This window comes from Sorex fumeus, unplaced genomic scaffold (genome assembly GCF_029834395.1).
Source record: "Sorex fumeus unplaced genomic scaffold, SorFum_2.1 ptg000043l, whole genome shotgun sequence".
Taxonomy (NCBI): Eukaryota; Metazoa; Chordata; class Mammalia; order Eulipotyphla; family Soricidae; genus Sorex; species Sorex fumeus.
This window is the reverse complement of record NW_026606100.1, coordinates 25,182,297-25,196,365: the sequence shown is the minus strand read 5'-3', so window position 1 is coordinate 25,196,365 and position 14,069 is coordinate 25,182,297. Positions and strand designations below refer to the sequence as shown.

The following is a 14,069-nucleotide window of genomic DNA, read 5'->3' as shown; positions in this document are numbered from 1 at the left end:
GAAATCTTTTCCCACTCTGGGTTCCTACTAAATCTTTGCCTGTTTTAATTCTACTTTGTTGTCTTGAAGATTCAGAATCACCAAGACATTTTATACCAGCTGATTATTTGGAATCTGCAGAAGATTATATTCGGAGGCGACATGATGATAAAGAGGTAAAATGCCATCTTTACAACCTTAGCTTTTGCTCAGATAAAAATAAGAAGTGTGCATTCTAGATATCTGTGAGAGAGGTGAGATGACTGAGCATTTAGACGCAAAGTGATTTATTATGTGAGATAAGCTCATGAATACCTTTTTAAATTCATTTTTCCAAAAAGTAGGGCATCCCCCACCACAACAAAGGACAATAGAATCTACATCCCAAGTCCATCCAGTATACTATTGCATGAGAGTTTCAGGAAGAAGTTACCCATGACTACATTCAGATCTCATGGGTGGGAACCTTGGGAACCTGGTGTTTGCTCCATATTTTTTGCCACTCCTATTCCCCTCACCCCCCCGCCTATCCCCCACTCTGGTTTTCTCTAGGGAAATTCACCCATGCTTTCTCAAGAACTCTGTTTTTGCCACAAAGTACAGTTAAAATTTAGAAAAGAGCATTTAAGACAAAGATGAAAATCATAATGAACACGATAAGTGTTATAAAAAAAACATTTAAGGAAGTTGCTTTTAACTTGGATAAGAGAACTAGCCCTCTGACGATGAAGGAGCCTAACCAACCATAGCAGATCTTGGTCCTGCTCTTGCACATGTGTCCACAGCAGTGCGATGAACAGGCCCGGATAGTTACCAAATGAGCAAAGCCATGTGTCTGTTTTGATAGAAAGTCGCCATGGAGTAGAAGTGGTCAGGAATGAAAACTGGTGGTAGAGCACATTCTTCTCAGGTGGAGATCCCAAGTTTGATTCCCAGCACTGTAAAAACAACCAAATCATAAAGTCTTCATGAGGCATGCCTTTGGACTTTATCTTCCCAGGAGCAGGGTTCCTGTAGATTAATCAAACTCTGGTGTCCATTTTTCCTAAGAAGTGCTTTGACTTGGTATCAGGAGGAAGAAGAGGCATGTTCATTGTCCACAGCTTTGTCTCTTTTTCTGTAAACTCTGAAGTCCTTGGTTTCTGCTATTTGACTGTTTTCCAGAGTTTAGGGAACTTTCTTTAAGGATTTTGGGGGTAATTCTTCAGATGGTTGTAGGCTTTGAGGACAGCGGAATGGTTATCAGCTGCCCGGTAGTGAGACAACAAAGTAATCTGTGGCCCACCCCTTCTCCAGATGCCACACAGACACTTGTTCCTAATCACAGAAAGAAACCAGAGGGAACACTGGTCACACAGAATTATTTTTTTGTATGTGAAGCAACATAATTTTTATTGAAACTTATTTAGAAAGATGTGAGGGAAAAGAAAGGGAGACGTGTGTGTTCAGGAGAGAACACACGGGCTTCTCAAGAGTGAAAATAAGCAAAGAAACAGAGAGACAAGGGAGAAACGTGTTCAACGGAGAACATGGCTTGAAGAACAGGTGCAAAAAACTTCTTTTTAATAATGAAAAACACAGTGCATGTCCTTGCGGTCACAGATCAGATCATTTGTAGACCTTGTCATGGAGATATAAGAATGTGCCCTGTAGGGGCTGGAGCGATAGCACAGCTGATAGGGTATTTGCCTTGCATGTAGCCAACTCAGGTTCGATTCCCAGCATCCTATATGGTCCCCGAGCACTGCCAGGAGTAATTCCTAAGTGCATGAGCCAGGAGTAACCCCTGTGTATTGCCGGGTGTGACCCCCCAAAAAAAAGAATGTGCCCTGTATAGGCCTGAGCTACTACGATAAAAGACCATGGCCCAGCATTTCATTGGTCTAAGTTGCTATCCGACATGGAAAGCTTTGATAGAATTCTTGCTCACTGCACTGCAGGCCTGTTTCTCTAAGAAGCAGGTTGTGTAGTTGATGTACTAAAGGCACATTCATAAGAGAAGCCATTTGTATCTAATTCCCACTGGCTCACAAGTGCTTTAAGAATGTGTCTTAACCATTATTCATGGCCTCAGTGATTAAACTAGGGGAGAGATGGGTTTGCAGACCCCAACACTGCATGGAATCACTTTCACCGATTCTATTTTTCCTTAGTCAGTGAGCCAAGAAACATGTTATCCTCAAGCATCAGTTATAGAAACAAGGCACTTTTCCTGGTGAATGGGATTCAGTTCTGACATTTTAAAATATTAGCAGTTCTTATTAACATTGACAAAAATAACATGTCAGTTGTACAGGCAAGGTGATAATCTAACCACCCCTCTTGTTATATCAAAGGTATGACTGAAGCAGGATCTGACTTGCCCAGGATCATATTGTAAATCAACTTGTATTAGAGGGAGAGCTAGTTGGCTTCACATTCCTGGACTGCTACCCAAGAATAGAGCACTGTGCATGAAAATTACTTTCTCCTGTCTTATTGTAATTTTACAACAACTTACCTGAACACTAGAAAACTCAGTCATTCGATTAATTGCTGCCTTAGTATTTGTAGATCCTACAGAAAAAAGGAAAAATCAGGGCCACCTTGAGCTCAGTGTCTCCGAATTGCCTCCTGGAAGAAGACTGCTATTTTATTGAGTTTGCTAAGAACTATCAGTCTAATGAGTGCTCTTCTACAAGAAATACTAATACCAGAAATATTTAGGTGATATGGAATAAGAAAAGATGTTAACATTCTATTTCATGTCATTACAATAAACAAAGAGTACCTTTGGTAAAAGTCAATATTATTTAATTATTTTTAATGATAAGTGGGTATTTTTTTTCTAAACCCAGACACCATTATTCTTACTGTACTTTCTGTTTTCATATTATATATCATTCCCTTAAACTAAGCATCATTTCACCCAATGAAAAAATAATCATGGACTAGATTATTGTGAGTAGGGCATGTGCCTTATACACAGCCAACTCAAGTTCAGTCTCTGGCACCACATATGGTCTCCTGAGCCCACCAGGAATGATCCCTGAGCAGAGGGCCAGAAGTAAGACCTGAGCACAGCTGGATGTATACCCAATCCCACTCCCTTCCCCCCTGCCCAAACAGAATCAAGAAAGAATCTGCTGCTCTCTGTCAATCACACAGATAAACCCTGATGCCTGTCCCAAGATCTCTTCAACCTTCCTAAGGCCAGAGGAAGGGTCATCTGACTTACGAGAAAAGGACGCCATATTTTCTAAATCTCTGCCCTCTCAATAAAAAGTAATAGAAGGAGGAAGCTCTAAAATGATAGAGTTGCCACAAACCCCACGTGATAAGTGCTCTTTGGCATGTTGAATTAGGCCTGCCTTAGGCAGGAAGCATCAGCCTACTGCTTCCAGCATGGGAATATACTGTGGAAATTAATCACTGGCCAAGTGAGCATAGTCAAGACAGCTGGCCACAGTGCCACCCCAGCATGCTTGTGAATGTCCAGATGTCCCCCTGGGTCACCTGACCTTGGCTACTGTGTATCAGGAAGCAGGAGGCTTTTGGCTGAGCCAGGGGGCTGTTTATAAACAGAGTAACTGTGGAATCTCTCCTTCCCTGCATCCCAGCTTTCCCTGGGTTTCTCGTGGGCTTCTCCTGGGCAATGCTGCCTCCTCCCTGCACTTCAGGATATAGCTAACCAGAGTGGTTCCGGGGAAACGTGGGAATTGAACCCATAAAGCCTCTCTGACATCCGACTGTCCAAATTCCTCTCTATTGACCCAACACCTTTTTCCTTAGTTGTTTTTGTTGTCAGTTAACCCTACCCTGGACCAGATGATTCACTGCCCATTTTATGCAATCTCATGGCAGAAACTTTTAGCGGACCAGAGACGACTTAAGCGTGAGCAAGAAGAGGCCGATATTGCAGCTCGACGCCACACAGGCGTCATTCCGACACACCATCAGTTTATCACTAATGAGCGCTTTGGGGACCTCCTCAATATAGACGATACGGCAAAAAGGAAATCTGGGTCAGAGGTCTGTTTTGGTTGCCTCGATCTGCTGCTTGACCCAAAGCAATATTTGCCTTCCTTTGGCAGTGCCCTCTGTAGGCCAAATTAGTTCTCCAAACAGCATCTGTCATCCTGCCTTCCCTTAGGCTTGCTTTGGCTCCTCTATGGCTGGTCACTGGACGTGATTCCCATTATGTCCTGTGCTCTGTTATGTTCAAGCATGCCTGGCTGTGGGATCCGGATCTGCTAGTGCACACCCCTATTGCATGCCTTAGAGCATCGGCTGCCTTCATGAGTCCAGTCCTGTACATCCTGCATTTTATCATGAGCCTGTGTTGCCTGTGCATTCTGCTTAGAAACCTTTGTAGCTATGGGGTAGACAATGATAAGATGGTTCTCTAAAGGAATGATTTTGTGAAATGGCAAAAGTTACCCAGTGATGTTTTGTTTCTAGTATAGACAGTAGCTCCAAATTTTAGTGCCAGTCACATTGAAATATTCGGGCAGAATACTGCTGCTCATGAGGGCTAAAGTTTCCATGAATAAATGTTGAAACCCAGAGTTCTTACAGATAGGGGAAGCCCATGGCCCATAAAGGAGCTCCATGAGAGACAGTGCGTTTGTTCCCTCATTTTGACATTTCTCAGTTGAGTTTACAAAAGCTTGATATTATAACAGGGCAAAACCATAAACCACCAAAGTGATTTCATCCAGGCTTTCCTGGCCTCCTGCACTAAGGTCAGCATGTTGAAATTCTTGTGCTCGCCCAGTGCTGGAGCCTGCGTCAGAGTTTGTTTGGCCACGTGCCCCATCATAGGCCTGCTGAAGAATTATTTACTCCTTTCATGGAATTTGTGTGTCTGGGAGTTGAGGGTTCGAGAATTGGTAGAGTAAAACCCCAGAGTCCTATACAATATTCACTTTTTTTAATTGTCAATTCATATTTTTGTTTCTATCTCTTGAGTAACAGAGGCATCACTGGTTCTTCATAATAAAAAAAATGACTAAAAAGAAAAATCTTGTAACAAGGAAGAGGCAGAAAGTAGTCAGTTGCCAAAGTCAGAAGGTCCTCAGCCCTCTGTGCTCTTGCTCCTTCTCAAAACTTCCCTGTTCAGAAAATTTCTAGGGTCAATTATTCTTGTTCACTGGTTTCCCTGCACGCGAGTGATGGGGGAGATGAGAATGTGCAAAGGTACCTTAGGCTGCCAATTCACAGGGATGCATGCAACTGGAAGTGTAGCTAGGACAAAAAAAAACTCTGCCCAGCCTGTTCAGCCTCCTCCCAGAGTAGTGATTCTCAAACTTTCATCAGACTTCATGAGTGAGGGGCTGGTTGAAATACCCATCATGGACCTCTGCCTATAGCATTTCCAATGCTGATGTGGGACCAGAAAGTTTTCATCTCTAATCAGTTCTCAGGTGACTTTGAAGCTATCAATTTAGGGCCCACACTTTGAGAATCAGTGCATTAGATATGGATTTAAATGAGAAACAACAAGTCTTAAACCAGGCTTTATAGACCAGTGATGTTCAACCTTTCTATACCTGCAAACCAGCACTGCTCCATACACCAAATAATGGACCAGGAGTTTAAAATCACTCATCTAGATATAGTGCTTGGTTCCATTCAGTAGAGTTTGGTGGCCACTAATTCACTCAATGACCCTGAGTCAGGAGGCAGCAGTAAGATTCAGATATATCCCTGAAAAGCTGGTGGTTTAATGGAAAAGGCATCATCATAACAGTTATCTCTCCTGTAGTAGATAACAGTGCTCTAGAAGAGGAAGGAAAGATAGATTTGGCATCAGAAAGAAGAAAATTAAGAGGGAGCTGATGTTTTGGATAACCAGTGGTCAATCATTTAGTAAGTCTTAAGTATCAATAGACTCATTCTTTCAAAATTTTTATTATGGAGAGATTTTCTGTATTGAAAAACGTCTCCCAATATTGACCTAAGCCAATTTACCAACTATATAACAAGCTAAATACCTACAAAGTTTTAGTAATTGATAGGTGATATCAATTTGCTCTATAGCTGGGTGTCACTGAGCACCACTTATTAAAATTTAAAATTTTAAATTAATGCAGGCATTGAGCTGTGTTACATTGGTTTATAAGGTGTTCTGTTGACCTCTAGTATGTGTATATATTGAGAGAGAGGTGGAAATATCAGCATAAAAGGAAAAAATAAAGTTCTTGTAAATTTATGACCCTTCAGAAGATCCTGGCAAGATCCCAATGTCAGGTACTTGGATATGACTAAGAATTATGGTCTAACCTCTACATGGTGAAACTCATAATTATCTATTTCTCCTCACCTAGTCTCTCCCATTTTCCCCACTCCATTTAGTTCATACCCTCTAAAACTGAAGAGGAAGTGTGTAATTTAATTTGCATCACATTGTTTCCCAAGTCCTGAGAATCATAGCAGTTGAAGAAGTTGTAACAGCTCATGACTAGAGGCAGAATTATAGTGACAGCCATAAACAGCCTCCTCACATGATTTCTCCTCCCTTCCCTTTTTAACAGTATAGAAGAAAATTCACAAATAAATATAGTGTAGACCAACTTTCGGTTGGAATTGGAGATGAAGAAATACCAGGCAGAAAAGTTTAGACAAGATAGAACAAATAGTTTTGTCTGACGGGAGCAAAAAGTGTAATAAAGGATGAAGGCAGTTAGGTGTGAGTGGGGAGAGATTACCCAAAGGCCTTAACCCACGTCAGGAATTGAGATTTGATCTGAGGGATGGTTGAGAGTCTGGGCCAACTTCAAGGAAGTGATGTGATGGAAGTATTCAAGGAATGTTATTTATGCTCCTGAGTGGCAGTAGATTAAAGAGAGACAGTGCGAAGTTTCACAAAAGAAGCTTTGTGCCTGCAGAACTGGAGGTCAGTCCTGAGAAGGGTTCTAGACAGATGTCGTGTCTTGATAACTGGAGGTGGGGTGAGGAGGTGGGGATGGGGTCTGGAAGGTAAAAGCAGTTCAACAGGAATGGAACCTTGCCGTAGATGAGCCCAGGGCTCACTTTTATCTGACTTTCCAGAGAATCTCACGGACCAAGATGAATAAATGCAGCTGAAAATTATCATGAGAGGTCAACCAGGGCTTTATCTACTTTCAGATCATAATTTCAATGAAAATTAGGAAAATAGAATGTGTCCCTTGAAAAGTAAGACCACAGCCTAGGAGTGGGTTAGAACTTTTGGCCAATCTTGGCTTATTTGTGTCTTTAATGATTGTGGTCAGCTTTGGGGAACTAGCACTGAAGCTTTGCCACTTTTCTAATCGTGTCTTCCCCAAATCTGGCCCTTCCAAGAGAGATGCTCATGCATGACGTAGTTGACCAAAAATCCATGTAGTATTCTGCTAAGGTCAGACAAGTGGAATTTTTCCCAGATTTCTATAGCAGAACGAACTGGTTAGAGTGAATTTTCTGCTTTGCTTTCTGGAAACTTGTGGGACTGTGTTCTTCTTATCATATGTGAATTGTGATTTTAACTTGTTATCATTTTCTTATGTCTAGATGAGACCGGCAAGAGCCAAATATGACTTTAAAGCTCAGACACTAAAGTAAGTGCCACCAGTCACATTTGTCATTTTGACTGCCTCTTTGAAACAGGAATGTTTGCTTTGTAGGGGAGAGTTAGAGAAATAATAACATAAAAAGAAATCATTTATAGAATTTTTCAAGGTACCAATTGCTGTTCAAAGTACTATACACAAAGACTCTGTCTTCTTCTATATCCATTATGTGTAACCCTATGAGGGGCTTATAGTTACTAATGTTCTATGTATCTGGGGAAGTCAAGAAACTATAGTGTTAAGGAACTTGCTGGAACTGGATGATGATAGAGTTGGAATTCAAACCCAGGCAATCTGCACTCTTCTCAAAACACCATGCTGCTGCTTCCTATAAGAGACTTTTGTTTACTTGATTAAGAGATGACTCCATCTGACTCACCTATTTTGTGGAGGGAGTTGTGTCCATTTTCTAGGAAAATAACTTTACCAGATTTGCTATGCTTATATTGCTCCCAAGAGCTTAAAGGCTCTTTAGAGGCACATGAAGAAGAAACACTGTGTTCTGGATTGTGATAAGTCTGGAAAAATACTTCTCAAAGTTCCTGCATAGTTGGGGAACCACTGCATACTATGTCTCTACCACCTTCCCTCCTATTGACATATTCATAGTTCTAGAAGTCTTAGAAGAAACCTGATTAGCTTATTTTCTCATCTAAATTTAGATGACCAGGAAATCTTTATATTTTCCATGGAATGAGATTTGGGAAATGCTACCAGAGACGGGGTTCCCAAAGGAAACCACTCACTTCATGTCTAATTATGGATGAAAACGAACCCTGAGTTTTCATTGGCAGCAATGAACAGCAGCCATCCCATTGTTCTGCCGGAGGTCTCACATCTGGTGGCAGGAGGGAGGGCTCCCCTCCCATCCCTGGACACCACGTGCAGGAAATGCTGAGTTGCAGCACTCAGCTGTGGTTCTCATCGCCAGCACAGATAGGTGGTCAGGCCCTGATTATCAGAACTGAGGTCCAAATGAGGTAAACTTGGATTTGTTTGTAGTTACTCCTGTCCTCTAGCTCATCAGGTGGTGGTATCCAGGGCTGAAAAGGCGATGGGCTCTAGAGTCAGGAGTCTGGGTTGGAATCTCGATGGCGCAACTAGTGATTCCTGTAATGTGGACAATCCACTCACCTCTTCCACCTCATTTTGTCAGGTGTAGAATTGACATCAAAATGCCTCTTTTAAAGAATAGCTAAGATGATACTGAAAAGTATTTTGCATCATACAGCTTAAGTTTGTATCTCTTTTTCCCCCTTGAGTTAAAACTTTCATTGAATGACTTTGTGATGCTATGTTTATCTAGACTTCAACAATCAGTCTTTCATTCAAGAAGTGCTATCAAATAGAACAGGTAGGGAAGCTGAGAAAAACCCAGCTTGTCCCATTTATCAGCAGGGCAAAAGGATTCCTTCCTCCTGAATCTGTTTTCAGCAGACCTCTAGAAAAAAGTACAAAAGAGTCCAGGTCAGACCATGGACTTGAGTCTCTTAAATATTTTAAATATTAAAGTTTTAATATTTTCAGTCCCTAGGTTCTATTTTCCCACCTAGTTAAGCTACTACAGGAGCATCCTGTGGGAATATTTCGGTCCTCAGAGTGAAACAGGCTTCTTGCACAGGACTTCTGGGGCACTGCACCAGGCTAATGTACAGGGGGACACGGCAGAAAAGATGTCAGCTAGATCATGTTGTTTCTCAAACATTGTTCCCACCAGATCTCATCGAAGTGGTTCTTTGCCAGATGGGGTGTGGTCCACAGTGCTGGAAGGAGGGTAGCTCTTGACACCCCTCCTTTGGCTACAGCGACACACTTCTGCCACTCCCACTGTCCTACTCTGCCTCCACTGGGGCCATTGTTGCTCCCAACTGCAAGTCACTTTGGCTGGGCTGAGGTTGAATCTGCAGATCTCCCAAAAGATTAGATGTGCTGCACGTCTTGTTTATCCCCATGTCTTTGGTTAGAAGTGAAGAGAAGTGGTACTCAGGACCCCCACACAGAGGGTTATGGCAAAAATTGAGTAAACCATTGCTTTTTTCTAGAAACCAGTACCCCGCTTCCCCTTCCTTCCTGCACCTCTTTAGGATTAAAATGCTACCTACCAATGCCAGATCCACAAAGGCCGCCTTGTTCATGCAGCACAGTGTTGACTTTGTGTAAAGTTTTCCAGATGTGCCCCCATTGTGTAGCCAGCCCCTCTCATGTACTGAGGGACTTCCTGGCACACCACTCAGCAGACACACCTCCTTCAAATTACAGTCAGAAACTTTGCTTGATGTGCTCTTGGTTCAGTGCAAATGGATCAAGACCTGGGTCCTTTTCTTTTAAATTCAAGAAAATTTCAACTCACATTTTTTTTTCGCTTTCCTTTGAAGTTATCATTTTGTGTGTCATTTATCTTTCTTTTTTCTGTTTTATTGCATTTCAAGAGAACTCATAGTTATTACAGGTTAACATTATTCCTGACGAATAGGTTTGGATAAGTAAATGCTCCACTTTTCTTTTCATGGTCCCTCTTCCACACTGAGAAGGAAGGGAATGAATGTAACTGAGCACTAATTGCAGACAGAGGCACTGTGCTAGGTGTTATGCTTGGACTTTGTAGTTCAATTTTTTTAATACCTCTCAACTAGCTTTTTTTTTTTCAGATTAAGTAATCTCAGAAAGAGAATCTTGCCCAGAATCCCTTAGTTAGTAAAATAGAGTAATCGTGTTTTGAACTTAGGTCCACCTAACTTCATAACCTTTCAGGATTAGAGAGAGATTGTGAAAGGGTGAGTGAGTGAGTGGCAGCTCTCTGGAGGGAATGAGAGAAGGATGTGTTTCACAAATAACTTGAAGCAAGAAAGGCATGGCTTGCTAGGGTGTAGGAGAGAACAGTGCTGGTAGTTAATGTCTTTATAAGGAAGCATTTTTATCACGATAATGAACGTCAATTAAGATGGGGAGATGCACTTTTGTGTGTTGTGTAAATGTTCTAGCCTAAGACATCATTCACAAAACATACTTTTAAGAAAACCGCAACCATTGAGTGCTTTTTGAGAGCGAGAGGGTTTTAAAGGTACCATCCAACCCACAAAAGACTGGGACAAATGCCCAAGTTACATAATTTCCTGAATAGTACAGGTTCTTGCTTCTAAATGTAGAGCCTCCTCCGATAATTTGTCCCCTGTGACCCCTCTCCAAATCTCCTTTTGCTGAGTGTCTTAATATTTAATAAAACACTTGCTGACAAGTCTTGACCCTCTGTTGACAGGGAGCTACCTCTGCAGAAGGGAGATATTGTTTACATATATAGGCAGATTGATCAGAACTGGTATGAAGGAGAGCACCACGGCCGCGTGGGCATCTTTCCCCGCACCTACATCGAGGTACTGCATGTGGTCCTTGTCTTTCTACAGAAAAACCCGGTTGTACCCAAACCTTGATCATTTACCAAATGCTTGCATATTTTTTGTTTTTTTTCTCCCCTTCTCTTCTCATTTCCTCCACTTTCTTCCTTTTCCTTTTCTCTTTTGCCTTTAACTTTCTCAGCTGCTTCCTCCCGCTGAGAAGGCTCAGCCCAAAAAGTTGCCACCCGTGCAGATTTTGGAATATGGAGAAGCTATTGCTAAGTTTAACTTTAATGGTGATACACAAGTAGAAATGTCATTCAGAAAGGTAAGTGGTTCCTTGCTTAGGATCATATTGGATGGTCCTGTTGCCAGGGAGGCTGGGGGGAGTGTGGCAAGGGGGTGCATGCCATACTTATTCCAGTGAGCTATTATCCTGTTCAGGGGTTGTGTCAAAGGCTTTTCTGAGGCAGGTGTAACAAGAACGCTTTGCTTTGCTGCATCTTTCAGGGTGAAAGGATCACGCTGCTTCGACAAGTGGATGAGAACTGGTATGAGGGGAGGATTCCAGGGACATCCCGCCAAGGCATCTTCCCCATCACGTATGTGGATGTGCTCAAACGGCCACTGGTCAAGCACCCCGTGGATTACATCGACCTGCCTTTCTCATCCCCAAGTCGGAGCACTGCTGCAAGCCCCCAGGTACCAAAGCTTCTCATCTCTGGTATTCACAGTCAGCATGGCACAACCACCATGGCTGCCACACACGGCCTCTCTGGCATGGTTCTTCAGGGTGATTGAGAACTGTCTGGAGCAATGTCGGGTATCCACACTGGGATGTGTTTTCTTGAGTACAAATATTTGCCTAGCACTCGGTGGCATAAATATTAGCTCAAGAGAAAAGAAACTGCTTAAGTTGATCACTCTGGGAATAAGATGACTAAGGCAAAAGATAAGAACCATTATTAGTTGGCCCCAAACTCTAGGCTAGAAACATCCCATCCTGGTCCGCCACCCAGTGTAGTTCTCAGTCAGCTCATTGGTCATAGTTGACCTACAGAAGGTAAAGATCAGAGTATCGTGGTAAGCCAGAATAAAGTTGGGAATCAGACATCCTCTCTACTTTGGGTGGGCAGAGCGAAGGCTGATTATCGAATGTTTGCTTTTCTGACCATTATGAGCAAACTCATTTTGAGAACAGAAGTTATTCTAAACCTGTCTCCCCTTTTCCAAAGCCAAAAAAAATATTAGGCCCTTGGGCTCAGGAGAGGCCCTAGGGTGACTTCCTGTGCAAGACACTGATCATTCTGTGTGGTACATGTCAGGAGGAAGCCAGAGGGAAGCATGGGACCAGGGCTAGGGGTGACACTTGTTTGGTCCTCTTCTCTCATCGCCTAGTCATTTCCTTTTCTTCCACCTTCTCATCAGTGACCCCAGAGGTGGCTCTTGGCTGAGAGCCTTGCCTCGGGCTGTCCCAGGGATACCTGTGCAGTTAGCCCTGAGCCCTTTGATTTGCTCAGCAGGGTGATGTCTGTGCGGGTCATTTTGCTTTGGGATAATATGGGAAACTCAAATTGTTTTTTCACTTGACCTGGGCCTGGCAGGAGTAGAAATTCAGGTGGCTGCATTACTCACACTCCTCTCTAGAAGGTTCTTGGCTGCACATATCCCCTTCAATGCCCCCCACCCCCATACACACACACACACACACACACACACACATACACACACACTGCTCAAGGGAATGAAAATCCAAGAGGGGCCAGGGCAGTGCAATGGTGGAACCCTTTCTTCCTGTTTCTGCATCATACTGCAGAGGTGATGAGGTGGGATGAGTTGGGGAGGAATCCCAGTGTGTCCCTTTGAATGTCTGATTGCGCAAACCAGGCCAGCACCATAGTCACTGCCCCAAAGGGACTCCTTCTCCCATCCTCATCCCACTTCTCCCATCCTCCGTCTGCACACACATGTTGCATGCACGTGAAGATGCCCGCCCAAATACCATTTTCTCTCCAAACTTAACCCAGTGATTCCTTCTCCGGCACCAGTGTGCCTGCTTGTCTCACCCCTCTCTGTATATCCCCTGTGATGGGTCTCCTTCTTTCTCCTTTATGCTGACATTTGTGCCTTTTGCTTCTTTCTTTTCTTTTCCTCTCTCCTTTTCTGTTTAAGTTTCCGAGTCACGGCAAGGAACTCATACCAGCCCCCCGATCCATGCCCTCCCCTCACCGAGCCCTGTCCCCTGAGATGCATGCTGTCACCTCTGAGTGGATTTCACTGACTGTCGGGGTCCCAGGCCAGCGTTCTCTGGCACTGACGCCTCCCTTGCCTCCTCTGCCAGAGGCTTCCATCTATAAGAGGGATCCCTTGGCCTTTTTGTCAAGACCCAGTCCCTCGCTTTCTGTCAGCCTCCCCCATCTGAATTGGTCAGACCATCCTGCCCCCTACTCTGCTGTTTCCCCGCTGGCTCTGCCTGCCCCTGACAGAACCTACTCCCCAGAGCCCAGTGCCCATACTGCCCTTCAGCTCAATGGAGCCAATGGTGTCCACACGTCCCCTCCTGGCGTCCACCAGTATAGCTTCTCCCAGCCACCAGTGCCTCCTAGGAGCTCTGATAGGGTCATCTCAGAACTTAGCAATGCCTTTAGTAGCCAGGGCAGGCAGCGGCTGTGGCAAGAAGAGAGCGGACAATCTGAGAGGAGAGCAGAAAGAGAGGCAGGTGAGAGAGGCCTCGGCGGACCCAAGATCTCTAAGAAGAGCTGCTTGAAGCCATCAGACGTGGTCAGGAGCCTGAGCACTGAACAGAGACTCTCAGATCTCCACAGTCCCGAGGAGAGCCGGCTCAGCAAGCCCCTGGGTGGCCCCTTTCCGGAAAGGGAGATTGAGCAGACAGACCTTCCTAGAGGTGGCGAGCAGGCTGAGAGGAAGGCCGCTCAGAGTGTTGTGAGCCAGGTAGGCCTGCGGCATGACTGTGTGTGCCTTCGTCTCACCGGGCAGGGCGGGCCAGCTGCCTCAGCCATGGTCCGCCCGCTGAGGCCAAATGGATGCTCTCAAAAACTGTTTGCTTGCTTGAGGAGTATTAATGTTGTCCAGGAGGGTGCAGGGATCTTGGCTCAAGGTGTTATATCTGAGGAGGGTTGGAAGCAAAGGACAGGCTAAGTTCTGGCCTCTTAAGGTGATTCAGAAA

At 44.0% G+C, this 14,069-nt stretch overlaps 1 protein-coding gene across 48 annotated transcripts in view; it reads left to right on the top strand.

The window, feature by feature from the left end:
* SORBS1 (sorbin and SH3 domain containing 1) overlaps window positions 1–14,069 on the top strand; it is a 240,798-nt gene that overhangs the window by 206,850 nt on the left and 19,879 nt on the right. For 26 of the 48 annotated variants that reach the window (XM_056120897.1, XM_056120908.1, XM_056120889.1 and 23 more), the window contains 6 exons: window positions 70–155; window positions 3,823–3,990; window positions 7,492–7,538; window positions 10,807–10,921; window positions 11,085–11,210; window positions 11,393–11,584. In XM_056120897.1, coding sequence (XP_055976872.1) covers window positions 70–155; window positions 3,823–3,990; window positions 7,492–7,538; window positions 10,807–10,921; window positions 11,085–11,210; window positions 11,393–11,584 — 734 coding nt within the window. Of the gene's footprint in view, window positions 1–69; window positions 156–3,822; window positions 3,991–7,491; window positions 7,539–10,806; window positions 10,922–11,084; window positions 11,211–11,392; window positions 11,585–13,054; window positions 13,835–14,069 lie in introns of all 48 variants that reach the window. The other 22 variants (XM_056120871.1, XM_056120868.1, XM_056120863.1 and 19 more) reach the window with 2 other exon arrangements.